The sequence below is a fragment of the Salvelinus alpinus genome, chromosome 3 (assembly GCF_045679555.1).
Source record: "Salvelinus alpinus chromosome 3, SLU_Salpinus.1, whole genome shotgun sequence".
Taxonomy (NCBI): Eukaryota; Metazoa; Chordata; class Actinopteri; order Salmoniformes; family Salmonidae; genus Salvelinus; species Salvelinus alpinus.
In genome coordinates this window covers 61,995,002-62,021,801 of record NC_092088.1, presented here as the reverse complement: position 1 = coordinate 62,021,801, position 26,800 = coordinate 61,995,002, and the positions used below count along the sequence as shown (strand labels likewise).

Here is a 26,800-nt window from a genome sequence, read left to right as displayed (position 1 = left end):
GTAAGCCTTACAACACTGACTGTAAGCCTTACAACACTGACTGTAAGCCTTACAACACTGACTGTAAGCCTTACAACACTGACTGTAAGCCTTACAACACTGACTGTAAGCGTTACAACACTGACTGTAAGCGTTACAACACTGACTGAAACGTTGTCTACTTTTAAGAACAGAAGTCGCAGAGGCAATATTAACATTTCAAATCTGAGAGAAGGAACCGAAGGGGTCAGTCCAATTCTTTGGCACATGGCTACCAACTCTGCTTGGCTTGGAGACGAAAAAGGGACTCATGAAAATTGACTGAGGGCACCATGGTCCCGGGCAGGCGAGAGGAGACTAACCGAGGTCTGTCTACATTAAACTTCACAACTACACCGATAAAGAGACAATCCTGTCAGTGGCAAAGACAAAGAATCCACTCTAATACGAGGGCGTTGGGATTTCTTTCCAACAAGGCCTCTGTGCCAGTGTACGGGCAAAACGCCGGGGCTTCAACGGAATCTGTGAGGAGCTGATAAGCAAGAGGATTCGGTTCTCCTTGATATTCCCAGCAACCTTAAGCCTGACACAAAAGTGGCAGCTTATGACATTTGAATCACCAGAAGATGTACTCTGGCATAATATGTGAATAGCCTACCACCTCCTATTGACTCAAATTACATTTGGTCTATGAACCATCACCAGGTAGTCTAATAGACAATGCTATAGAATATTTACTCTTCTCATTTGGTTTAAATCAACCTGCCTCTAAAGTAGGCCTACATGCCGGGGGATGCTTGGGAACAAATAGCCCACACCTTTTTATTTCTGAATCGGTCAGTGACGCAGGGGCAGGCATGCATGTTAGGGAGCGGACACACTACAATCAAATGGATATAAAGCACTCACTGAAGGAAATGACAGTCATGACTAATGATGTAATGTCGTGAAGTATGCTGTACGACTACGCACTTCAACTGGATATGATTTATTGGCGAAATAGCCTAACGGTGACTATTGCATTCTGGTCACATGCTTCATGTCATTCAAATGGGACAATATAGGCAAACTGCATATACAGTACCAGTCAAAAGTTTGGACACACCTACTCATTCAAGGGTGTTTATTTATTTTTACTATTTTATACATTGTAGAGACTTCAAAACTGTGAAGTAACACTAATGGAATCATGTAGTAAACAAAAAAGTGTTAAACAAATCAAAATATATTTTATATTTGAGATTCTTTAAAGTAGGAATGGGAAGTATGAGATTCAGAAAGGCTGTTTAAAACATCCAACCACCTCTTTAATCAAATCAAACTTTATTTGTCACATGCGCCGAATACAACAAGTGTAGACCTTACCGTGAAATGCTTACTTACAAGCCCTTAACCAACAGCGCAGTTCAGGAAGAGTTTAGAAAATATTGACCAAATTAACTAAAGTAAAAAATAACGAGGTAATTTGTACATGTAGGTTGGGGTGAGGTGACTATGCATAGATAATAAACAGGTAGTAGCAGCAATGTACAAAACAAATGGGGGGGGGGGGGGTGTCAATGTAAATAGTCCGGTGGCCATTTTATTAATTGTTCAGCAGTCTTATGGCTTGGGGGTAGAAGCAGTTAAGGAGCCTTTTGGTCGCTTGCTTTGCGGTAGCAGAGAAAACAGTCTATGACTCTCTGACAATTTCATGAGCTTTCCTCTGACACCGCCTATTATATAGGTTCTGGATGGCAGGAATCTTGGCCCCAGTGATGTACTGGGCCGTATGCATTACCCTCTGTAGCGCCTTACAGTCAGATGCTGAGCAGTTGTCATACCAGGCGGTAATGCAACCGGTTCAGGATGCTCTCAATTGTGCAGCTGTAGAACTTTTTGAAGATCTGCCAAATCTTTTCAGTCTCCTGAGGGGGGAAAAGATTTTGTAGTGCCCTCTTCACGACTGTCTTGGTGTGTTTGGACCATGATAGTTCGTCGGTGAAGTGGACACCAAGGAACTTGAAACTCTCGACCCGCTCCACTTCAGCCCCATCGATGTCAATAGGGGCCTGTTCGGCCCGCCTTTTCCTGTAGTCCACGATCAGCTCCTTTGTCTTACTCACATTGAGGGAGAGGTTGTTGACCTGGCACCACACTGCCAGTGCTGACCTCCTTCCTATAGGCTGTCTCATCGTTGTTGGTGATCAGGCCTACCACTGTTGTGTCGTCAGTAAACTTAATGATGGTGTTGGAGTCGTGTTAGGCCACGCAGTCGTGGGTGAACAGGGAGTACAGGAGGGGACTAAGTACACATCCCTGAGGGGCCCCAGTGTTGAGGATCAGTGGGGCAGATGGGTTGTTGCCTACCCTTACCCTCTGGGGGTGGCCCGTCAGGAAGTCCAGGATCCAGTTGCAGAGGAAGGTGTTTAGTCCCAGGGTCCTTAGCTTAGTGGTGAGCTTCGTGGGCACTATGGTGTTGAACGCTGAGCTGTAGTCAATGAATAGCATTCTTACATAGGTGTTCCTTTTGTCCAGGTGGGAAACGGCAGTGTGTAGTGAGTTTGAGATTGTGTCACCTGTGGATCTTTTGGGGCGGTATGCGAATTGGAGTGGGTCTAGGGTATCCGGGATGCTGTTGTTGTGAGCCATGACCAGCCTTTGAAAGCACTTCATGGCTACCGACATGAGTGCTACGGGGCGGTAATCATTTAGGCAGGTTACCTTCGCTTCCTTGGGCACACGGACTATGGTGGTCTGCTTGAAACATGTAGGTATTACAGACTCGGTCAGGGACAGGTTGAAAATGTCAGTGAAGACACTTGCCAGTTGGTCCACGCATGCTTTGAGAACACGTCCTGGTAATCCGTCTGGCCCCACGGATTTGTGAATGTTGACCTGTTTAAACGTCTTGCTCACATCGGCTACCGAGAGCGTTATCACACAGTCATCCAGAACAGCTGGTGCCCTCGTGCATGCTTCAGTGTTGCTTGCCTCGAAGCGAGTGTAAAAGGCAAATAGCTTGTCTGGTAGCTTGCGTCACAGGACAGCTCGCGTCTGGGTTTCCCTTTTTCATCTGTAATAGATTTCAAGCCCTGCCACATCTGACGAGTGTCAGAGCTGGTGTAGTAGGATTCAATCTTAATCCTGTATTGACTCTTTGCTTGTTTGATGGTTCGTCTGAGGGTGTAGCGGGATTTCTTATAAGAGTATAAGAGTCCGGATTAGTGTCCCGCTCCTTGAAAGCGGCAGCTCTAGCCTTTAGCTCGATGCGGATGTTGCCTGTAATACATGGCTTCTGGTTGGGATATGTACGTACGGTCACTGTGGGGACAACATCATCGATGCACTTATTGATGAAGCCATTGACCGGTGGTATACTCCTCAATGCAATTGGATGAATCCCAGATCATATTCCAGTCTGTGCTAGCTTTGCACACTCTTGGCATTCTCTCAACCAGCTTCATGACGTAGTCACTTGGAATGCATTTCAATTAACAGGTGTGCCTTGTTAATGAGTTAGACCGCAGAGTGAAAGAAAAGCAGCCAACAAGTGCTCAGCATATGTGGGAACTTCAAGACCGTTGGAAAAGCATTCCAGGTGAAGCTGGTTGAGAGAATGCCAAGAGTGTGCAAAGTTGTCATTAAGGCAAATGGTGGCTACTTTGAAGAATCTAAAATATTAAATATATTTTTATTTGTTTAACATTTCTTTGGTTACTACATGATTCCATATGTGTTATTTCATAGTTTTGATGTCTTCATTATTATTCTATATTGTAGAACATTTTTAATATAAAGAAAATGAGTGAATAAGTAGGTGTGTCCAAACCTTTGACTGGTACTGTTAATGTTTTGTGTGGATGAAAATTATATTTAACTTTTCATAGGTTCAACGTATGATGCTACTTTTATGTTGAAGTGGGGTTTGTGGGTGCGCCCGTCTCTATGCCCATCGGGGCGGCCGGCCAGGCGGGGTCTTTCTCATCCTTGGAGAATCCCTTTGGACCCAGGGGGCAGGGGCCTCAGCCGACCGTGGGGTCGAGCGCACCTATGGTCAACAGTAGCCGATTGTACGGGTCTATTCTGTTTTGGATTTTTATATTTATTGGGTGTCTGTCCGCTCTCAGGATAAAGGTTCCAAAGACCCCGCTCTTTTGTTTTTTTTACTCCCCATGGATGGTTCAATTTATTAGGACTATGTTTTTTACGTTGGAGCTGAGAGCTCAGAGGGATAAAATTACTTGAGCGGTCGGACGACAATCATAATATTGCCCGAATAATTAAGGTTGATAGATTAATGAGCCTCTATAGACTCGCCCTGGCTCTGACTGGGATTCAAATATTGAGAGGTTGTTCTGTTTGACTTTGCTGTCTATAATAGGAAGCAGAATGGGATTTGTTCTGACATTCGATTAAGAAGCCCTCTTCTTTCTTAAGTCTATTGTGTTCTTATTAAACTAGGAGCTTGTTTAATTAAGGGAAGTTTGTAATCATTCATTTTAATTTCTCCTTCCCAGCACTCTTATTATTATTATTATTATGACTTTATCATTAGTATTATTAGGTTATAATAATTAATTCAATATTAATTATCTTTCAGTTAATGCTTTGCTGACCGAATGCACAATTGAATGCAATTTTAATTGCATTGATATCTACTTGCATTTGGGTAAAGGCCTCTTGGAAGGTAGACGGTACCAGGGTAGCTAATAGTAAAATCTTAACATTTATTTGGACCAATGAAGATGCTCATAGGTGACGATGACCTAGACCATGTTATATTTATTTTCAGAAGCGGTCAAGACTCCACCTCCCCCGCAGCTTACCCTCCTTCAGTATCACATACTGATTATAATTTTCTCAGGTGTTTATATTTTGTTATGTAATTTTGGATGTATAAGTTTTATCTTAAGTCTTATCTTAAGTCTTTATCTTAATGTTGGCCAAATATGTTAAATATTATCAGACGGGTTTTATTGCTCTTTCATCGCTTGTTGTGGATTCCGTAACAGCAGCAAACCCCCATGATTTTAAAGATACCTACTATTCTTTTGAAAGGAATTCATTCGCCTAAAAAAAGTATTGACTCAGCTTAAAAGAGAAAAGGTACAGATTGCTCTCCTACAGGACAGACATCTGACTGACTTGGAACATTAGAAATTAAAACGAGACTGTATAGGCAAAGTGTTTTACTCATCCTATAATTCTAAAAGCAGAGGGGCTGTCATTCTTATTCACAAAAATCTCCCTTTTACACTGGAAAGCGAGCATAATCAACTGGGATCAATTTATGCACCTAATTTTTACCTAAATACCTTTATTGCAAAACTTGTAAATGATGCGGCTTCACTGGCGATACCATTTTGTAATTCAGGAGGAGAATATAATTGTCCATTGAACCCACTGGTCAATCAAAAATAATTTCTGTCTGCATGATGCCTGGAGGATTATGCATCCAAATGAGAAGGACTTTTCTTTTTATTCTGCCAGACAAATCTTTTTCTAGAAATGACTACTTTCTAACTTCACAACTGGTTTTAGACTGAACACAGTCTTGTGATATCAAAATCATGTGTTTGTTGGACCATTCCCAGGTCAGCATGGTCATTTTCCCACCTGACAGGGAGCAATCTAACAGAAGGTAGCATTTAAACCCTATGCTATTTAACACCTGAATTCACTGTCCTTTTAAAGAATCAATGGAATCTCTATATGGAGAATAATGACACCCCTAACCTACCTCCTTCAATAATTTGGGAAGCAGGCAAGCCACTTATCAGAAGGAATATTATTTCCTATGTTGCAGCTAAAAGAAAGAAAACATTTGAACTACATTTGGACTTAGTTAAAAGTAAGGCAACTTGAAGATTAATTTAAAAGGACTTCTTCCAAACAGCTGTTCAAAGAATTACAAGCGGCAAGATCAGCATTAGACCAACTGTTTACAGACAAAGCAGAAGCATATATTTTCCAGGCTAGACACAGATTATATGAACATGGAAATTAACCAAGTTGACTCCTCTTAAGACTGCTAAAGAACAGAGGCTATACCCTCATTAAAGGATCAATCGGGGGTGGAACGATTCACCACTAGGGAAATAAATAACATTATGAGGGACTAAAACCTGTAACTCTACTGCTCCGACTCCAGCAATAATCTGTCTGACATGCAATCCTTTCTGGACAAACTATCTCTACCAACATAACATGTGGGAAACAGATAATTATTATGCAAGGAGATATCCAAAGAAGAAATACAAGAGGCGATTAAAACCCTTACAAATGGGAAATCGCCAGAACCTGATGGGTTTGGACCAGAGTTTTATAAGAATTGTCAATATTTCATAACGGAACCCCTTTTCAGAATGTATACAGACTCCGTTGCCAGGGGCAAGCTCCCTCCCACTTTAAACCATGCTAAAATTCTTCTCATTCTTAAGAAAAATAAACCAGCCAAAGATTGCTCTAGCTATAGGTCTGTGTCCCTTATTAATGTGGACGGTAAGATCGTATCTAAGATCCTAGATAGGAGACTAGAAATATTTCTACCAACTTTAATAAAGCCGGACCCAACTGTTTTTATAATGCAAATGCATTCATTCACAAATGTCAGACATCTCCTCAGCATAATACAACCCTTTGAGCAATCACAACATAGAGACAATGCTCTATCATTGGATGCCAAGAAGGCATTTGACCGAGTAGAATGGCCATACCAATTTAAAGTACTTTGAAGTGGGAGAGAATTTCGTTAACTGGATAAAGCTGATATACAATGCCCCGCAGGCCACTGTGATAACAAACGGAAAGCAGTCACCCACTTTTTCTTTCTGGGTAGAGGGACACGCCATGGTTGCCCACTGTCACCTCTGTTATTTGCCTTGGTATTAGAGCCCCTGTCAGAGGCTCTACGTACCCAGGAAGGTCTTACCTGATTGAAAAAAACAACATTATATCCAGGCTGTATCACAACCGGACGTGATTGGGTGTCCCATAGGGCGGCGCACAATTGGCCCAGTGTCATCCGGGTTTGGCTGGGGTAGGCCGTCATTGTAAATAAGAATTTGTTCTTAACTGACGCGCCTAGTTAAATAAAGGTTAAAAATGTATATATAAAAAATATCTCTATATGCAATGATATTTTGCTATTAATTTCTAACCCAGAAACCTTTATTCTCATTCTTATTGACTTAATTAAGAGGTTTAGCTCCTTTTTCTGGCTACAAAATGTATTTGAATAAATCCGAAGCTATGCCCCTAGGGAGCTTGAGTGACAACACTTTGAATGAGTTTCCATTCAAATGGACAATTTTTTTTTTTATCTAGGTATAAAAATGTTGAATAAACTTCACAACCTGTCTAACAGCAGCCGACCTGTCTAACAGCAGCCGACCTGTCTAACAGCAGCCGACCTGTCTAACAGCAGCTTTTAACCTGTACTTAGGGCAGTTAATGAAGACATAGATAGGTGGATGGACCCACCATCATAATGGATGGGTGGAATTAATCTGATTTTAAAATGAAGGTTTTCACCAGACTTTTGTTTCTCCAGATGATACCATTATATATAACACAAAATAATTTTAATGAGCTCAATAAATACCTCTCACACCTTATATGGCACAACACAGAAAAATACCAAGATTGAAAATTAGTAGTGCAGCTGCCGTATAATTTAGGAGGCCTGGCAATACCTAATTTGCTATTTTATAACTGGGCATGTCGTGCTCGCATAAATGCAGAATGGCTCAGGATGAACATTGCTCTAATTGGGTCAGTAATGACTCCTGTTTCACATCTCCATACTCATTAATCAGTGTTATGACTGGTAATAGAAACTCAGTCAGCACAGAAGTGAAACATAACCCGATTCTTAACAGCACCTTGAAGATCTGGAGAGAGATTTGCAAACACCTTGGGAGAAAGGATTACTTTTCTGCTCTGACTCCCCTTATAAATAACAAGGTCTTTCCTCCTGGTATCTCTGATAGCATTTTCCACCTCTGGTACCAGAAAGGTAGAGATGCAATGTAAGATTATGCAAAGGGTTCATAGGACTCCCATTATATGTAATAAAATGAAAGCATAATTCTCTGATAGCAGTTGTAAGTGTAAGAAGGAAGAATGCACTCATGGCCATCTGTTTTGGATTTTCCCATTAATTAAAATGTTCTGAGAAAATGTCAAAACCGAGCTGGAGGGCAGGTTCATATGTCCTATAAGAATGGACCAATGGCTATTTGTACTACAGCCACACATTTTGCGACAGTGAAATTATTAATTGTATGTAACAAATGTTAATGTAATGAATGAGGAAAAAATATTAAAGCAATGAAAAATTAAGGGCAGAGAACTGAAAGGGAATGTATAATTATTTTTGTTTTTGTATGTTTATTTGTTTTGGTGTTTGTTGGTTATGATTTATGTTACCTTGTTTCATTTTGTAATTTAAATATATCTACATATGTACAATTTGTTTGACGTTGACCTGGAACAAGTAACATTGAATAATAATAATAATTATTATTAATAAATAATAATAAGGATCACCACTTTATTTTAAGAATGTGAAATATCAGAATAAAAGTACAGAGAATTATTTATTTCAGCTTTTATTTCTTTCATCACATTCCCAGTGGGTCAGAAGTTTACATACGTTTGACCCAAGTTAAAGAATTTAAAGGCAATGCTACCAAATACTACTCCTAGTTTCGGTAGCCTTCCACAAGCTTCCCACAATACGTTGAGTGAATTTTGGCCCATTCCTTCTGACAGAGCTGGTGTAACTGAGTCAGGTTTGTAGGCCTCCTTGCTCGCACATGCTTTTTCAGTTCTGCCCATACATTTTCTATGGGATTGAGGTCAGGGCTTTCTGATGGCCACTCCAATACCTTGACTTTGTTGTCCTTAAGCCATTTTGCCACAACTTTGGAAGTATGCTTGGGGTCATTGTCCACAAATGGAAGACCCATTTGCGACCAAGCTTTAACTTCCTGACTGATGTCCTGAGATGTTGCTTCAGTATATCCACGTAATTTTCCATCCTCATGATGCCATATATTTTGTGAAGTGCACCAGTCCCTCTTGCAGCAAAACACCCCCACTACATGATGCTTCTCCCCCCATGCTTCACGGTTGGGCTATTGTTCTTCAGCTTGCAAGCCTCCCCCTTTTTCCTCCAAACATAACGATGGTCATTATGGCCAAACAGTTCTATTTTTGTTATATCAGACCAGAGGAAATTTCTCCAAAAAGTATGAGCTTTGTCCCTGGCTTTTTTATGGCGGTTTTGGAGCAGTGGCTTCTTCCATGCTGAGCGGCCTTTCAGGTTATGTCGATATAGGATTCGTTTTACTGTGGATATAGATACTTTTGTACCTGTTTCCTCCTGCAGCTTCACAAGGTCCTTTGCTGTTGTTCTGGGTTTGTTTAGTACTTTTCGCACCAAAGTACGATCATCTCTAGGAGACAGAACGCGTCTCCTTCCTGAGCGGTATGACGGCTGCGTGGTCCCATGTTGTTTATACTTGCATACGATTGTTTGTACAGATGAACGTGTTACCTTCAGGCATTTGGAAATTGCTCCCAAGAATGAACCAGACTTGTGGAGGTCTACAATTTTTCTGAGGTCTTGGCTGATTTCTTTTGATTTTCCCATGATGTCAAGCAAAGAGGCACTGAGTTTGAAGGTAGACCTTGAAATACATCCACAGGTACACCTCCAATTGACTCAAATGATGTCAATTAGCATATCAGAAGCTTCTAAAGCCATGAAATCATTTTATGGAATTTTCCAAGCTGTTTCAGTCAACTTAGTGTATGTAAACTTCTGACCCACTGGAATTGTGATACAGTGAATTATAAGTTAAATAATCTGTCTGTAAACAATTGTTGGAAAAATTACTTGTCATGCACAAAGTAGATGTCCTAACCAACTTGCCAAAACTATAGTTTGTTGACAAGAAATTTGTGGAGTGGTTGAAAAATTTGTTTTAATGAATCCAACCTAAGTGTATGTAAACTTCCGACTTCAACTGTATATATTTATAAAAGAATACCTCATGATACGCTATAGACCATACTATTTACCAAGAGTTTTAATTTGTGTTTTTATTTTCCTTCATACTCTCTCCTGCCTTAGTGAGGCAAAAGGCTAGGATTACCCTGACTGGTCTCTGCCTGGGGCCTCCAAATCACTAAGTCCGCCCCTAAACTCAGGCATTGTCTCTGCAACACACATTGTCCCCACTGTTAATGACAGGCAAAGTGTGTGTGTGTGTGAATGGCATTTTCTTTCACAATTCTGCTTACAGAAGATCTCACGATTCCAGGGGAGAGAATACGATAGGCTCGTAATACTGTCATCCAGAAGTAATTTAATATGGAACCCGTCCTTTGTGTCTGATTAATCGGAATGCTAGTCACTGGGAAGTAAAAAAACATGAAGAAAGATAGGATTTAAAACATAGTATAAGAAATTAAACACAGAAACTTGCCAGTTAGGCTGGTCTGAAGCCTAAAAAGAAAGTAAATTCACATGGGCATCACAAGACCAAACTTCGCCCATGCTCTACCAAGGTTTTCCAGCAACGTAGTATAATACATATAAAATGTATAAGCACAGGAGGTTGGTGGTACCTTAATTGGGGAGCAAGGGCTCGTGATAATGGCTGGAGCAGAGTAATGTAGAGTAAATGTAATTTCCATGTGTTTGATGCCATTCCATTCGCTCCGTTCCAACCATTAGTATGAGCCGTCCTCCCCTCAGCAGCCTCCACTGCATATACGGGTGGTTTTCCGGACACAGACTTATTTCACAGACCTATTTCTAAACTAACAAACAGGAGAGATTGTACCTTGGAAGTGCTTCTTAGTCCAGGGAAATCGGCCCATAGAGAGGCACTTGTTATTGATAAGGAGCTACACAGTACACTCTTTGTTTTAAAGGAAAAAAAGTGATTATGAAGAACCTAAAAGGAGAACCCTTTTTGGTTCCCTTTCCACATAGGGTTCTACAGTGCCTTGCAAAAGTATTCACCCCCCTTGGTGTTTTTCCTATTTTGTTGCATTACAACCTGTAATTTAAATAGATTTTTATTTGGATTTCATGTAATGGACATACACAAAATAGTAAAAAAGTGAAATGAAAAAAATTACTTGTTTCAAAATATTTGAAACAATTAAATAGGGAAAAGTGGTGCGTGCATATGTATTTACCTAAACAAGATCTGGTGCAACCAATTACCTTCAGAAGTCACATAATTAGTTAGATTGCACACAGGTGGACTTTATTTAAGTGTCACATGATCTGTCACATGACCTCAGTATATATACACCTGTTCTGAAAGGCCCCAGAGTCTGCAACACCACTAAGCAAGGGGCACCCCAAGCAAGCGGCACCATGAAGACCAAGGAGCTCTCCAAACAGGTCAGGGACAAAGGTTGGGTTATAAAAAAATATCCGAAACTTTGAACATCCCAAGGAGCACCATTAAATCCAGTATTAAAAAATGGAAAGAATGTGGCACCACAACAAACCTGCCAAGAGAGGGCCGCCCACCAAAACTTATGGACCAGGCAAGGAGGGCATTAATCAGAGGCAACTAAGAGACCAAAGATAACCCTGAAGGAGCTGCAAAGCTCCACAGCGGAGATTGAATAAGCAAACATGTTTGGTGTTCGCCAAAAGGCATGTGGGAGACTCCCCAAACATAAGGAGGAAGGTACTCTGGTCAGATGAGACTAAAATTGAGCTTTTTGGCCATCAAGGAAAACGCTATGTCTGGCACAAACCCAACACCTCTCATCCCCCCGAGAACACAATCCCTACAGTGAAGCATGGTGATAGCAGCATCATGCTGTGGGGATGTTTTTCATCGGCAGGGACTGAAACTGGTCAGAATTGAAGGAATGATGGATGGTGCTAAATACATGGAAATTCTTGAGGGAAACCTGTTTGTCTTCCAGAGAATTCAGACTGGGACGGAGGTTCACCTTCCAGCAGGACAATGACCCTAAGCATACTGCTAAAGCAACACTTGAGTGGTTTAAGGGGAAACATTTAAATGTCTTGGAATGGCCTAGTCAAAACCCAGACCTCAATCCAATTGAGAATCTGTGGTATGATTTAAAGATTACTATACACCAGCGGATCCCATCCAACTTGAAGGAGCTGGAGCAGTTTTGCCTTGAAGAATGGACAAAAATCCCAGTGGCTAGATGGCCAAGCTTATAGAGACATACCTCAAGAGACTTGCAGCTGTAATTGCTGCAAAAGGTGGCTCCACAAAGTATTTTGGGGGGGTGAACAGTTATGCACGCTCAAGTTTTCAGTTTTTTTGTCTTATTTGTTGTTTGTTTCACAATAAAAAATATTTAGCATCTTCAAAGTGGTAGGCATGTTGTGTAGATCAAATGATACAAACCCCACAAAAGTCCATTTTAATTCCAGGTTGTAAGGCAACAAAATAGGAAAAATGCCAAGGGGGGTGAATACTTTTGCATGCCACTGTACATGAAAAGCAAAAGGATTATACCAGGTACAAATAATGGTTATTTTATGGGACAGCCAAAGAACCCTTTGGAACCTTTTTTCTAAGAGTGTACATTTATTGTTGATAATTAAGTGTGTGAGTGCTCAGCCACAGTTGCAGATAAGAATCTTCTTAATACAACTTACACAATATACCAGCTACTAGTACCTTCACGAGGTGAAGAAATCAGACATTTCTTGTCCACAAGTCTTCACTTTCCAGGAATCAGGATAGGAATGTTGATCTAGGATCAGATTCCCCCTGTCAATGTGATGTTATTCGTTGTGAACAAAAGGCTAAACTAATCCTGAAAGAATTGCCACACTGGGGGAACCTTTCCAGTTCAAAAGGTTCCTTGAGCAACCCCTCTGAAAAGGGTCTTCAACGAATCCCTGTTGTAAAGGTATTATTTTTACATTTTTAATAATAATTGGTGGCAGCCTATCAGAAGGTTGGAGGTGTGGCTTATTGGAGGCGTGGCTTTGTATATGTATTTTTGAACACCCGTTAGAGTAAATGTAATTTCTGTTCATCATGTTAAGTTTGTACACTGCAAATTAACATGTCCCTTAAATATGTATGCATATTACATATTCTAATATACTATTAATTATACTAACATTGCTGATTACATATAGTAATAGTGGTAACTATTCCAACTTATTTTTTTTTGCACAGGCTTTTGAGGAACTCAGTGTTCAACCTTAACATGTGATGACAATACAACAGTAACAGATGAACCGGAATGACATTTACTCCCACGGGTGGCCTAAAAATATACATCTGAAAGCCACTTTCGTTTTGAATTTCAATGTTCTGGCATGTCTGCCTACAGGCCATTTGTTGGGAGAGTTGTCTGTCTGAAAAGGACCCTCCCCGGGAACATTTTGTTTTTCCCTTTTAGAATTTAACAAGACAGTCTGTGTGGGAATCATGACCCTAGGGACTGCGGTTACCTGTTGGTCGGGTTTCCGAGACTAAGCCCAGCCTTCACAGTCTTTATCACTGAGTCTGCGCCTCAGGATTTTTTTTTTTAGGACTATCATTTCCTCCACCAGGCTAGATGGATGTCATACGGTACAATCTGTTTGTCTCCCCTCTTTCCGTAGGCCTAAGCTATTGGTTACACTCAAGACAAGGTTGTTTTTAATTATCTAAGTTTGTCAGTGTCATTTCGTTAATTTTTGTGGTATTAAAAAATATTCTAAATGTCCCCATGTAATGCATTTAGAAAAGCCAAACATTTTCCTGGACCTCCTAAAATAATTGACCCCCGGGGCTGAACCTCGATTGTGCCTCTATTCAGAATGGTCTTTTTAAATTTGTGAGTTCAATTAACTTTTTTAAGTTGTGAGTTAAATTAACATATTAGGCTGCAGTGACTAGGACTACTATTACCGAATGTAGGCTAGAGAGCCTGCGGGTCCCGACAGAGATCATTGTGGCGTGGCCGCATGTTTCATGCTGCGGGCGGAAGCAGGTCGGCCAGACAGACAAATGTTTTTCCCCAGCTGATTTATTTGGAAATTGTCTTTCTGCTTTGTATGCTGTAGCCTAGGCCAACCAATTGTATTAAATGCACATCTGTCACATTATTCACCTTCATCATTAGCTTCATGTTCTGTAGTCTACATCTCCTCGCCTAGTTGGGCATGCGAGATCAAGTGCACCTATGTGTGTGGTCTCAATACAATAGAGTAGGCTGCCTATGCATGGACGGAGAATCACGTGACAGTTATCTTTCCAAGGAAATTGACTTAAATATAATTAGTAGTGATGGGTCGTTTGCGAACGAGTCGGCTCTAAGAGACGGCTCTTGTAGGTGAACGTTGGGAGCCGGCTCGCATATCAGAAGAGCCGAATCTATTTATAAAAAAATTAAGATATGAATAATCAAAAGATTTACATGAATAGAATGAACTAATTCAAAGAACGAAAAAAGAAATAAAATAATATAGGCCTAAATGCTCAAGCGCACACGCATTCGTTCTGACTATCTGCTCAGACTAACAGCCTCACCTGTTGTTCCTGTCAATCAGACACGCAGTGTCAACCAATAAACCAAAGATGCATGAGGGAGGGCCGAGCCAACTCACTCAGTCACACACTTAGCAGCCGAGGAGAGAGAGAAAGGACAGCTGTGAAAACAACCGCTGGAAAATGAGTCGGCAGCACAGTAGCGTTTGGATGCATTTTAATAATGTAGACAATGTTAGAGCACAGTGTAGAATTTGCCAAAACAAAATCTCATATAAAGCCGGGTCTAAGCACAACCTATACCGGCATATGCGAACTGTGCACCCAACTATGAAGCTAGCTGTAGTGGAGCTTCGAGAAACTAGCGGGCGTGATAGTGGTGGAGCCAGCACCTCCACACGTGGAGATGTATCCACTTAGTCAAGTAGACCTACTCCGCGACCCACAGCAACGCAGTCTTCTTTGGACCAGTTTATGCCAAAGTCTGTCTGTAGCAAAACAAGAACAAATTGATATTCAAATCAAATCAAGTTTATTTTATATAGCCCTTCGTACATCAGCTAATATCTCGAAGTGCTGTACAGAAACCCAGCCTAAAACCCCAAACAGCAAGCAATGCAGGTGTAGAAGCACGGTGGCTAGGAAAAACTCCCTAGAAAGGCCAAAACCTGGGAAGAAACCTAGAGAGGAACCAGGCTATGAGGGGTGGCCAGTCCTCTTCTGGCTGTGCCGGGTGGAGATTATAACAGAACATGGCCAAGATGTTCAAATGTTCATAAATGACCAGCATGGTCAAATAATAATAATCACAGTAGTTATCGAGGGTGTAGCAAGTCAGCACCTCAGGAGTAAATGTCAGTTGGCTTTTCATAGCCGATCATTAAGAGTATCTCTACCGCTCCTGCGGTCTCTAGAGAGTTGAAAACAGCAGGTCTGGGACAGGTAGCACGTCCGGTGGACAGGTCAGGGTTCCATAGCCGCAGGCAGAACAGTTGAAACTGGAACAGCAGCAAGGCCAGGTGGACTGGGGACAGCAAGGAGTCATCATGCCCGGTAGTCCTGACGCATGGTCCTAGGGCTCAGGTCCTCCGAGAGAGAGAAAGAAAGAGAGAAAGAAAGAGGGAATTAGAGAGAGCATACTTAAATTCACACAGGACACCGGATAAGACAGAAGTACTCCAGATATAACCAACTGACCTTAGCCCCCCGACACATAAACTACTGCAGCATAAATACTGGAGGCTGAGACAGGAGGGGTCAGGAGACACTGTGGCCCCATCCGATGATACAGGGCCAGGGCCAAACAGGAAGGATATAACCCCACCCACTTTTCCAAAGCACAGCCCCCGCACCACTAGAGGGATAACTTCAACCACCAACTTACAATCCTGAGACAAGGCCGAGTCTAGCCCACAAAGATCTCCACCACAGCACAAACCAAGGGGGGGCGCCAACCCAGACAGGAAGATCACGTCAGTAACTCAACCCACTCAAGTGACGCACCCCTCCTAGGGACGGCATGAAAGAGCACCAGTAAGCCAGTGACTCAGCCCCTGTAATAGGGTTAGAGGCAGAGAATCCCAGTGGAGAGAGGGAAACCGGCCAGGCAGAGACAGAAAGGGCGTTTCGTTGCTCCAGAGCCTTTCCGTTCACCTTCACACTCCTGGGCCAGACTACACTCAATCATATGACCTACTGAAGAGATAAAGACTTAAAGGTTGAGACCGAGTCTGCGTCTCTCACATGGGTAGGCAGACCATTCCATAAAAATGGAGATCTATAGGAGAAAGCCCTGCCTCCAGCTGTTTGCTTAGAAATTCTAGGGACAATTAGGAGGCATGCGTCTTGTGACCGTAGCGTACGTGTAGGTATGTACGGCAGGACCAACTCGGAAAGATAGGTAGGAGCAAGCCCATGTAACGCTTTATAGGTTAACAGTAAAACCTTGAAATCAGCCCTTGCCTTAACAGGAAGCCAGTGTAGGGAAGCTAGCACTGGAGTAATATGATCAAATTTCTTGGTTCTAGTCAGGATTCTAGCAGGCGTATTTAGCACTAACTGAAGTTTATTTAGTGCTTTATCCGGGTAGTAAAGCATTGCAGTAGTCTAACCTAGAAGTAACAAAAGCATGGATTAATTTTTCTGCATAATTGTTGGACAGAAAATTTCTGATTTTTGCAATGTTACGTAGATGGAAAAAAGCTGTCCTTGAAACAGTCTTGATATGTTCGTCAAAAGAGAGATCAGGGTCCAGAGTAACGCCGAGGTCCTTCACAGTTTTATTAGAGACGACTTTACAACCATCAAGATTAATTGTCAGATTCAACAGAAGATCTCTTTGTTTCTTGGGACCTAGAACAAGCATCTCTGTTTTGTCCGAGTTTAAAAGTAGAACGTTTTCAGCCATCCACTTCCTTATGTCTGAAACACAGGCTTCTAGCGAGGGCAATTTTGGGGCTTCACCATGTTTCATTGAAATGTACAGCTGTGTGTCATCCGCATAGCAGTGAAAGTTAACATTATGTTTTCGAATGACATCCCCAAGAGGTAAAATATATAGTGAAAACAATAGTGGTCCTAAAACGGAACCTTGAGGAACACCGAAATGTACAGTTGATTTGTCAGAGGACAAACCATTCACAGAGACAAACTGATATCTTTCCGACAGATAAGATCTAAACCAGGCCAGAACTTGTCCGTGTAGACCAATTTGGGTTTCCAGTCTCTCCAAAAGAATGTGGTGATCGATGGTATCAAAGGCAGCACTAAGGTCTAGTAGCACGAGGACAGATGCAGAGCCTCGGTCTGACGCCATTAAAAGATAATTTACCACCTTCACAAGTGCAGTCTCAGTGCTATGATGGGGTCTTAAACCAGACTGAAGCATTTCGTATACATTGTTTGTCTTCAGGAAGGCAGTGAGTTGCTGCGCAACAGCTTTTTCAAATTTTTTTGAGAGGAATGGAAGATTCGATATAGGCCGATAGTTTTTTATATTTTCTGGGTCAAGGTTTGGCTTTTTCAAGAGAGGCTTTATTACTGCCACTTTTAGTGAGTTTGGTACACATCCGGTGGATAGAGAGCCGTTTATTATGTTCAACATAGGAGGGCCAAGCACATGAAGCAGCTCTTTCAGTAGTTTAGTTGGAATAGGATCCAGTATGCAGCTTGAAGGTTTAGAGGCCATGATTATTTTCATCATTGTGTCAAGAGATATAGTACTAAAACACTTGAGTGTCTCCCTTGATCCTAGGTCCTGGCAGAGTTGTGCAGACTCAGGACAGCTGAGCTTTGGAGAAATACGCAGATTTAAAGAGGAGTCCGTAATTTGCTTTTTAATGATCATGATCTTTTCCTCAAAGAAGTTCATGAATTTATTACTGCTGAAGTGAAAGCAATCCTCACTTGGGGAATGCTGCTTTTTAGTTAGCTTTGCAACGGTATCAAAAATAAATTTTGGATTGTTCTTATTTTCCTCAATTAAGTTGGAAAAGTAGGATGATCGAGCAGCAGTGAGGGCTCTTCGATACTACACGGTACTGTCTTTCCAAGCTAGTCGGAAGACCTCCAGTTTGGTGTGGCGCCATTTCCGTTCCAATTTTCTGGAAGCTTGCTTCAGAGCTCGGGTATTTTCTGTATACCAGGGAGCTAGTTTCTTATGACAAATGTTTTAATTTTTAGGGGTGCAACTGCATCTAGGGTATTGCGCAAGGTTAAATTGTGTTCCTCGGTTAGGTGGTTAACTGATTTTTGTCCTCTGACGTCCTTGGGTAGGCAGAAGGAGTCTGGAAGGGCATCAAGGAATCTTTGGGTTGTCTCAGAATTTATAGCACGACTTTTGATGCTCCTTGGTTGGGGTCTGAGCAGATTATTTGTTGCGATTGCAAACGTAATAAAATGGTGGTCCGATAGTCCAGGATTATGAGGAAAAACATTAAGATATACAACATTTATTCCATGGGACAAAACTAGGTCCAGAGTATATATTGCATTGGCTAAAATGATTGCCACTGATTTCTAGCCATTTTCGATCGTGGAGGACAGAGGTTTTAGAAATTATAGCAATAGTCTAAATCCAATCTACACAATTCCAAGCAGGAAAACCCTTTTAAAATCACTTATTCCACAACTGTACGAGAGCACACAGGCTTCAGTGTGGGAAAGAGTCCAAAAAGCTACTGCAGTTTGCCTTACCACTGACTGCTGGACATCAAGGGTAACCACTTCTTACATGTCGGTTACATGTCACTTCGTTGAAAAGTTTTTCGATGTCTAGCTGTCTTCTGGACTGCTTTGAGTTCAGCGACAGACACACCTCAGAGACCTTGGCAGAGGAACTGTTGAGAGTGGCCAGAGAATGGCAAGTAGATGGAAAAGTGGTCTGTTGTGTTAGCGACAATGCAGCTAACATAACCAAAGCCATGAACATTTTAAAATGGACCCATCATCCATGTCCTGCCCACACAATCAACCTGATTGTAAGAGATGCTCTGAAGGTGATGAAGCCCACTGTGGACAACGTGAAAGCAGCTGTGGAATACTTCCACAGGAGCACTGTAGGTGCCGAAAAACTAAAGTCTGCACAACGCCAGATGGGGATGCCTGAGCTGAGGCCTAAACAAGACTGCACTACAAGGTGGAATTCAACATTTTATATGTTGAAGTGGTTTCTTGAGTCAAAGGATGCCATCATCTCTACCCTGGGCATTGTCAATGCACCTATTGATGCTCTGACCCAAGAGGAATTGGAAGTGGTGGAGGAGGTGTGCAGAGTTCTGGAACCCTTTGAGCAGGTCACTGTGGAGAGAGGTACAGTAAGCAGTTATTACTACATCATTGTTTAATCCAGTATTATATATGTATATGAGCAGTAGATGAGAATGTATTATCAGTAGACAAAATATGAACCTGAACAAATAAGTTACTGTTCTCTCTTTTCAGCCTCAAAAAGGATACTCCTGTGTAAGGTTCTGCGGCGAATCACAGCTAGCCGCCAGAGAGAAGCAAATGTAACCACATGACGTGTGACAGAGTTCATGGACACCCTATGTTCATCATTGGACAGAAAGTTCCACAGAATGGAATATAATCACGTGCTATCAGAAACCGCTGCAATTGACCTCAGGTTTAAGAAGTTAGCCTTCAGTCATGCTAGAGCGATTGATGAGGCTCTTCAAAGAATTACCTCAGCAGCAGGGAGGGACAGCCCCAGCAGTCAGCTGGCTCACGCACCAGGGCAACAGGAAGAAGAGGGATCAGATGGAGCAGAAGCACCAGCAGTAGTGCCACAAACGTCTGCTGTTTGGATGTTGTTTGACGAGAAAGCAACTGGAGATGCAGCACGAAGGAATCCCTCAACAGAAGCCATAATGGAGGTCCGATCCTATTTGGAGGAGCTCCTCCAAAGAAGAACAAGGCCTCTGTCTACCCACGGCTTACTGAAGTCATTACAGGGAGACTGCATAGTGGCCACATCCATTCCCTCTGAGAGGCTCTTCTTGAAAACAGGACAGATAATTACTGACAGAAGAAACCTCAAGTGAGGCAGCTTGCATTTCTGAATGCAAATCTCTCATAAAAGCAAAATATGGTCAGCATTGCTGTGTGCTGCTGGTTATAACATGGCAATAAAGAAGAGAGCGAAAAGAGGGACCAGTTTAATGTTTTAAGTGGGATGCTGCATTTTTGCACATGTTTTATTTTTCTTTGATATGGTGCAATATTCTATTATGTTGTTCAGATTCTATTAGTTTTGAATTGTTAGATTTAAATGCACTTTGTTTATATACATTAAAAAGTTATACTTTACATGCAAATGTTTAATAGCATTCTTTTTCATAACAAACCAATGCATTTTTAAATACATTGTGTTTAAGGTAGAGTATGATTTAATTTAATAATTTAATTAGAATTGTTTTAACACCAATCATAGTCAAACTATCGAAAACTGTTTGACTTGAAAAAATACAATGTCCATCACTAATAATTAAGCTATAGTTTACTACAATGTCTGTAAATGAATATTGTTAATGGAAAGAATTGGAGGGCGCTCAACTAACGTAAGGCCATGTGCAATAAAAACACATCATCATTGAAAAGGCGCACCGTGCGCATACCATTGTGAGCGAGCGTTGCGCTTTTTCAATAAATATTGATCACCCATTTATTTGTCTCTGCCTGCAAATTGTTCCGTTCCTAAAATGTAGGCTATATGCTAAATGTAGCTAAAGAAACTGCAAGTGTCTGCTCTCTCTCCAACTCTGCTCTCTTTATACTACGTCTATCCTATTGGCTGATAGGCCTATAGCCATGTACCGATTGCCTAATATAATGGGCCACGTGGGAATCTGGTCATTTAACTTTTTTTTCTAAAGGTTATTTTTGCACATTTTGATATTGCCTATAGGGTGTCAAATTGCTGGAACCATGGCTGGCAAGCGAGCTGCTTCACATATGCCTAAAATAACATAGTGCATACCTGTAGCCTAGACCTCCTGATCGCATTAGGAATTATATTTTATTGTTCCTCTGCAAATGCGACAATAGATGCATGCAATGGTTTATTATAAAGGTGAACTTTGCCTCCCATCAACCATAACCATAGAAATAGAATTCCAAACATTGTGCAGTAACAAAATCTTAATTTTAATAATATAAATATTGCCTAACATAATGCATTCAGGAGAAGAAGTTAATTACAATGTGGCTTCAATATGGGTTATATACATAATAAGTGCTACTTGAAGTCACTATCAATTTCTGAGACGGCAAGGCATTTTAGGACCCTGCTTGGGCTAACTGCTATAGACACTCAGACAAAGCAAAAACAAAATCATGAAAAATGTCATTGGATGCATTTGCACCATCATTACGATTTTGTTGGTGTTGGTACGGCCCATTATTTGATGGTTTAAGAAAGTTACATTTTGGTTCTGGATCTCAGACTATTCATTTTTCTTCCTCTTCATCCTCAAACACCTCCTCCTCGGCGGTGGCGTCCTGGTACTGCTGGTACTCAGACACCAGGTCATTCATGCTGCTCTCGGCCTCGGTGAACTCCATCTCGTCCATTCCCTCTCCGGTGTACCAGTGCAGGAAGGCCTTGCGACGGAACATGGCGGTGAACTGCTCAGAGAGACGCTTGAACAGCTCCTGGATGGCTGTATTGTTGCCTATGAAGGTGGCGGACATATTGAGTCCAGGGGGTGGGATATTACAGACCGCTGTCTTAATGTTGTTGGGGATCCAGTCCACAAAGTAGCTGCTGTTCTTGTTCTGAATGGCCAGCATCTGCTCATCCACCTCCCTCATAGACATGTGACCCCGAAACACCATCGCCGCGGTGAGGTAGCGCCCGTTACGCGGGTCGCAGGCTGCCATCATGTACTTGGCGTTGAATGCCTGCTGGGTGAGTTCAGGCACGGTGAGGGCATGGTACTGCAGGGCCCCCCTGTTAGTGAGCGGGGCGAAGCCCGGTATGAAGAAGTGCAGGCGGGGGAAGGGTACCATGTTGACGGCCAGCTTTCGGAGGTCGGTGTTGAGCTGGCCTGGGAAGCGAAGGCATGTGGTCACCCCGCTCATGGTGGCCGACACCAGGTGGTTGAGGTCTCCGTAGGTGGGTGTGGGGAGCTTGAGCTTGCGGAAGCAGATGTCGTAGATCGCCTCATTGTCGATGCAGAAAGTTTCGTCTGTATTCTCTAGAAGCTGGTGAACAGAGAGGGTGGCGTTGTAGGGCTCCACCACCGTGTCCGACACCTTAGGGGAGGGGACCACGCTGAAGGTGGCCATCATACGATCAGGGTACTCCTCCTGGATCTTGTTGATGAGTAGGGTCCCCATGCCAGAGCCTGTGCCCCCGCCCAGGGAGTGGGTAAGCTGGAAGCCCTGGAGACAGTCACAGTTATCTGCCTCCTTCCTCACCACGTCCATCACTGCTTCCACTAGCTCAGCTCCCTCCGTGTAGTGGCCCTTAGCCCAGTTGTTACCAGCTCCACTATGACCTAGAGCATGGGGGGAGATAAGGTAGTTTGTTATACGGATAACTTAAGCTGGTTTATGGATGATTTAGGCAGCTATTAATGTACACAGTGAGCAAAATTGGTTTGGTTTGACATCATGACAAAGCAGAGACCCCCACTGACCGATGATGAAATTGTCCGGTTTAAAGAGGTGTCCTATGTGTCCACAGCGCACACTGTCCATGGTTCCTGGCTCCAGGTCCACTAGAATGGATCTGGGGACATACTTGGAGACTGGGGCGAGACAATCACACAGAGACAAGTGATTAGGGGAATGGACTGGATAAATGTGTACATTGCTGCATGTAATTCCCTAATACATTTGAGAACGCAATGAGAATTACTTTGATCACTGTTACTGCACTAAACATTTGATTAATACACTAATGTAAATACGCAAGAGATGTTTACAGAGATTGACATAGACTGTTGACTCCTGTATTAAAGACACAGAGATAGACTCACACGAGAATTCGTTGAAGTAGACACTGATCTTGTCCAGCTGAAGGTCTGAGTCGCCCACATATTCCCCAGTGCAGTTGATTCCATGCTCCTCACTAATCACCTCCCAGAACTAGACAGAGAGTACACAGTCAAATCTAACCAAACACCTCTGAAGAAGTCAATGATATTGATGATAGAAAGAGGGAGAACAAGACAGAGAGGGGGGGGCTGAGTACTGAGGTTGAATTTTTATCTCTTTATATTATACATCACCTTTGCGCCGATCTGGTTGCCACACTGGCCAGCTTGAATGTAAACGATTTCATCGTTTCCTTTGTGCAATGAGTATTTATCCTCTTGCAGATGTCAGAGAGCCCTGGTCCCAGTCTCACACCAAGGTAAAGTGTTTGGGATGTGTTCAATGGACTGTTGACCGGACAATTTATCTTGGACTTCTATTGGACGCCTGTGGGTTTGGCGTGTAGGACTGAGTGGGGTTGCATCCTGGAGCACGGCACTGACTTTAAAATCTATTGGTCTGCATTGTACTCACACAGAGCCTAGTGAGGGATTAGTAGTTAGCACCTGCAGAAGTATCGGACTAGAACCACCGCTAGCTACCCCTCAACTGAACATTGTATACATAGTTCTCGTAGTCCTCTGTGACCCCTCGCAGTGTTAGCGACAGCTGCTAAATTCTGTGATTGATTCTCAGTGTGAGTAAGCCTCCAACGCTAATTAGCCACACAGTATGGGTTAGCCCGCTAACTTCCTGTCCTGCGAGAAATACAGCTGGATAAATTGGTGCTTTAGCAGGGGCCACCCTTTTCCCCATTTAGTGATCTGCATGTGCCCTGGTCAAAAGTAGAGCACTATATAGGGAATACCTGGTCAAAAGTAGAGCACTATACAGGGAAAATGGTGCCATTTGGTATGCAGATGCTGTATGAAGCACATAGGTACATAGGTTACTGCTGAAGCACTTTCAATAAATTATAGGGAAAATGTAATATTTTGTCATGTTCTTCACTTTAGGTCATAATGTGGATCTGACAGGAATCCCTCATAGTCAAATTTATGCAGGTACCTAGGAGGTAGGGGTAACAATGACAAATCCCAAATGGATCCCTCATCAAATCACATTTTATTTGTCACATGTGCCAAATTAACAGGTGTAGACCTTACCGTGAAATGCTTACTTACGAGCCCTTCCCAACTAAACAATTAAAATAACACGAAGAATAAAATACACAATAATTAAACTATTTACAGGGAGTACCAGTACCATATCAATGTGCAGGGGTACAAGGTGTTTGAGGTACATACTTTTTTACAGTACCAGTCAAAAGTTTGGACATACTTACTCATTCCAGGGTTTTTCTACGTTGTAGAATAATAGTGAAGGCATCAAACCTATGAAATAACACATATGGAATCATGTAGTAACCAAAAAAGTGTTAAACAAATCAAAATATATTTTGGATTTTAGATTCTTCAAAGTAGCCACCCTTTGCCTTGATGACAGCTTTGCACACTCTTGGCATTCTCTCAACCAGCTTCACCTGGAATGCTTTTCCAACTGTCTTGAAGGAGTGGAAAAGTGTACTTACTGTGAATCTTAAGATGAATGCACAAACTGTAAGTCGCTCTGGATAAGAGTGTCTGCTAAATGACTAAAATGTCAAATGTAATGACTAAAGTAACTAAAATGTAAAAGTGTAAAATCGGCCTGCTGTGTTAACACAACCTAACACATATCTTTATGAGATCCATCCCTGTGTGTTTGATCTTCTTCCTTTCCTACCACATCTGATCAACGTAGAGCTCCAAAAGATCCTCTTCTGTCGCAGTTACTTCTCTCATTTGAAAACGGTACCCTTGGATCCTCTATTTTGTGCACATTTTGTTATTATCAATGTTTTCCCCTCAACTGCCAGTCATCCCAATTTTCTAAGAATGTGTTATCACTAATCACACAGCTAATCTTGGGTTCACATGGGGATTGCAGTGGTATGATTCCAACATATATTTTGTTTTAGGAAGAAAAAAAAAACATTATTCTCCAGCAAAGTCATTTAAAATCATACGCAAACCATGTGCAGGCGAGCCGCCACGCCCTGAACCCTGAACTAAAAAAAAACAAGCATTTTAAATATTATTGTTTTGCTCTGCTAATATGGAGTTAAAACCTGTGCACAAAACCTGCCTTAAGGACCGTTTTTAATTTACAGAATGGGGTAGGCCTAAATGGAGTAATTTTGGGGAGGGACATGGTTTAAACATTTCAGTCTAGGGGAGGGTTTAGTGTTTTTATTTCAGTCTAGGGGAGGGTTTAGTGTTTTTATTTCAGTCTAGGGGAGGGTTTAGTGTTTTTATTTCAGTCTAGGGGAGGGTTTAGTGTTTTTATTTCAGTCTAGGGGAGGGTTTAGTGTTTTTATTTCAGTCTAGGGGAGGGTTTAGTGTTTTTATTTCAGTCTAGGGGAGGGTCTTGTAATTTAATTGATAAAAGTTAAATATTTCCAAATGTTTTAGAATGATTTGCTAATTATTATATCTCTGTGTTCCTGATGCCGACTCTGTCTGGTCATTAGTATATCATAGCCTCTCAACTGAAGAACTAATTAGAGCAGATGCTATACTGCTGAGTCAGGTTCACACACACCCACAGGCAGGCGCACACACACCCACAGGCAGGCGCACACGCACCCACAGGCAGGCGCACACGCACCCACAGGCACACACGCACCCACAGGCACACACGCACCCACAGGCGCACACGCACCCACAGGCACACACGCACCCACAGGCGCACACGCACCCACAGGCACACACGCACCCACAGGCACACACGCACCCACAGGCACACGCACCCACAGGCAGGCGCACACGCACCCACAGGCACACGCGCACCCACAGGCACACGCACCCACAGGCACATGCACCCACAGTGAGCGGCAGAGCACAAGCTGTGTCACTGGGTTGTACATGTAAGAGGGCACTTTAATAAATTATTATTAAATCTTAACTTTCTCTCTCTCTCTCATCCCTCCTCTCATCCCTCCCGTCCTCTATCTCCCCCCAGGTCTGTTGGGCTGCAGACGTTTCCAGACCTCAGTAGTGAACTACAGTACACTGCTACTAGAGGAGGACAGGGGTCTTCTCTATGTGGGGGCCCGTGGGGCCGCGTTCTCTCTCAACGCCACAGACATCTCAGACAGCACAGCTCGCACTGTAAGAGAGGGAGAGCGAGATTGTGCATGCGTGTGATTTCAGGGAACTTACAGTAGAGGATTTAGGATCCTACCACTCCCACTATTTTATACTAAACATCTTTATTGCAAGGTAAACAACCCCACCTTGAGTCATTGGATAGGTCCTAATTATCGTTCCTTCCTCCCAAAGTGTGCACTTGTTCACTTTCCTCCAATGATTTAAAAGACATGACTGATATAAAAAATGTGGGTCATGCATACACCAATCCAATGCTTTTCATATTTGTGGGAACTGGGATGTAGTGAACGAGTGTACACTTCAGGAAGAAGGAGATATTATTAGGACGCAGTGACTGTCTCTCCAAGAACATTAGCCCACTGTCTAGTTATCCTTAAGGGCACAAAATTATGATCTTCTGTCACTTAATCTAGCCACACTAGGACAGAAACTCAACGCCCTGTTTCACCTGACACCCTGGCATAAAACTGTTGTAAACTTAGTTAGCCAAGAACCCTTGTTAACGTTCCACTAACATAGTATAGATGCTCCACAAAGATCAAGTAGTAGACGTGTGTGATAGATTTGTACAGATTAAACAGATCAAATTGTCATGAACAACACTCCCTTCTTTCTCTCTCACCTGAACTGATCATT

General features: G+C 42.3%; 2 protein-coding genes across 3 annotated transcripts in view; one reads left to right on the top strand and one right to left on the bottom strand.

Moving 5' to 3' along the window:
* Positions 1-26,800, top strand: part of LOC139571073 (semaphorin-4G-like) — a 60,209-nt gene that overhangs the window by 18,463 nt on the left and 14,946 nt on the right. For both annotated transcript variants that reach the window (XM_071393595.1, XM_071393596.1), the window contains exon 3: positions 26,016-26,164. In XM_071393595.1, coding sequence (XP_071249696.1) covers positions 26,016-26,164 — 149 coding nt within the window. The remainder of the gene's footprint in view (positions 1-26,015; positions 26,165-26,800) is intronic.
* Positions 21,420-22,688, bottom strand: LOC139571074 (tubulin beta chain-like). Its single transcript, XM_071393597.1, has 2 exons — positions 22,613-22,688; positions 21,420-22,471 (listed from the first exon to the last, which is right to left on the bottom strand). Exons 1-2 carry the CDS (start codon positions 22,671-22,673, stop codon positions 21,420-21,422), a joined length of 1,113 nt encoding a protein of 370 aa, XP_071249698.1. The 5' UTR covers positions 22,674-22,688.

Bases quoted from the DNA above. Each gene is read 5' to 3' on its own strand.
- LOC139571074 (XM_071393597.1), bottom strand. From the start codon at position 22,673: ATGGACAGTGTGCGCTGTGGACACATAGGACACCTCTTTAAACCGGAC. The intron at 22,472-22,612 runs GTCAGTGGGGGT...CCCATGCTCTAG, and splicing joins ACCGGACAATTTCATCATCG to GTCATAGTGGAGCTGGTAAC.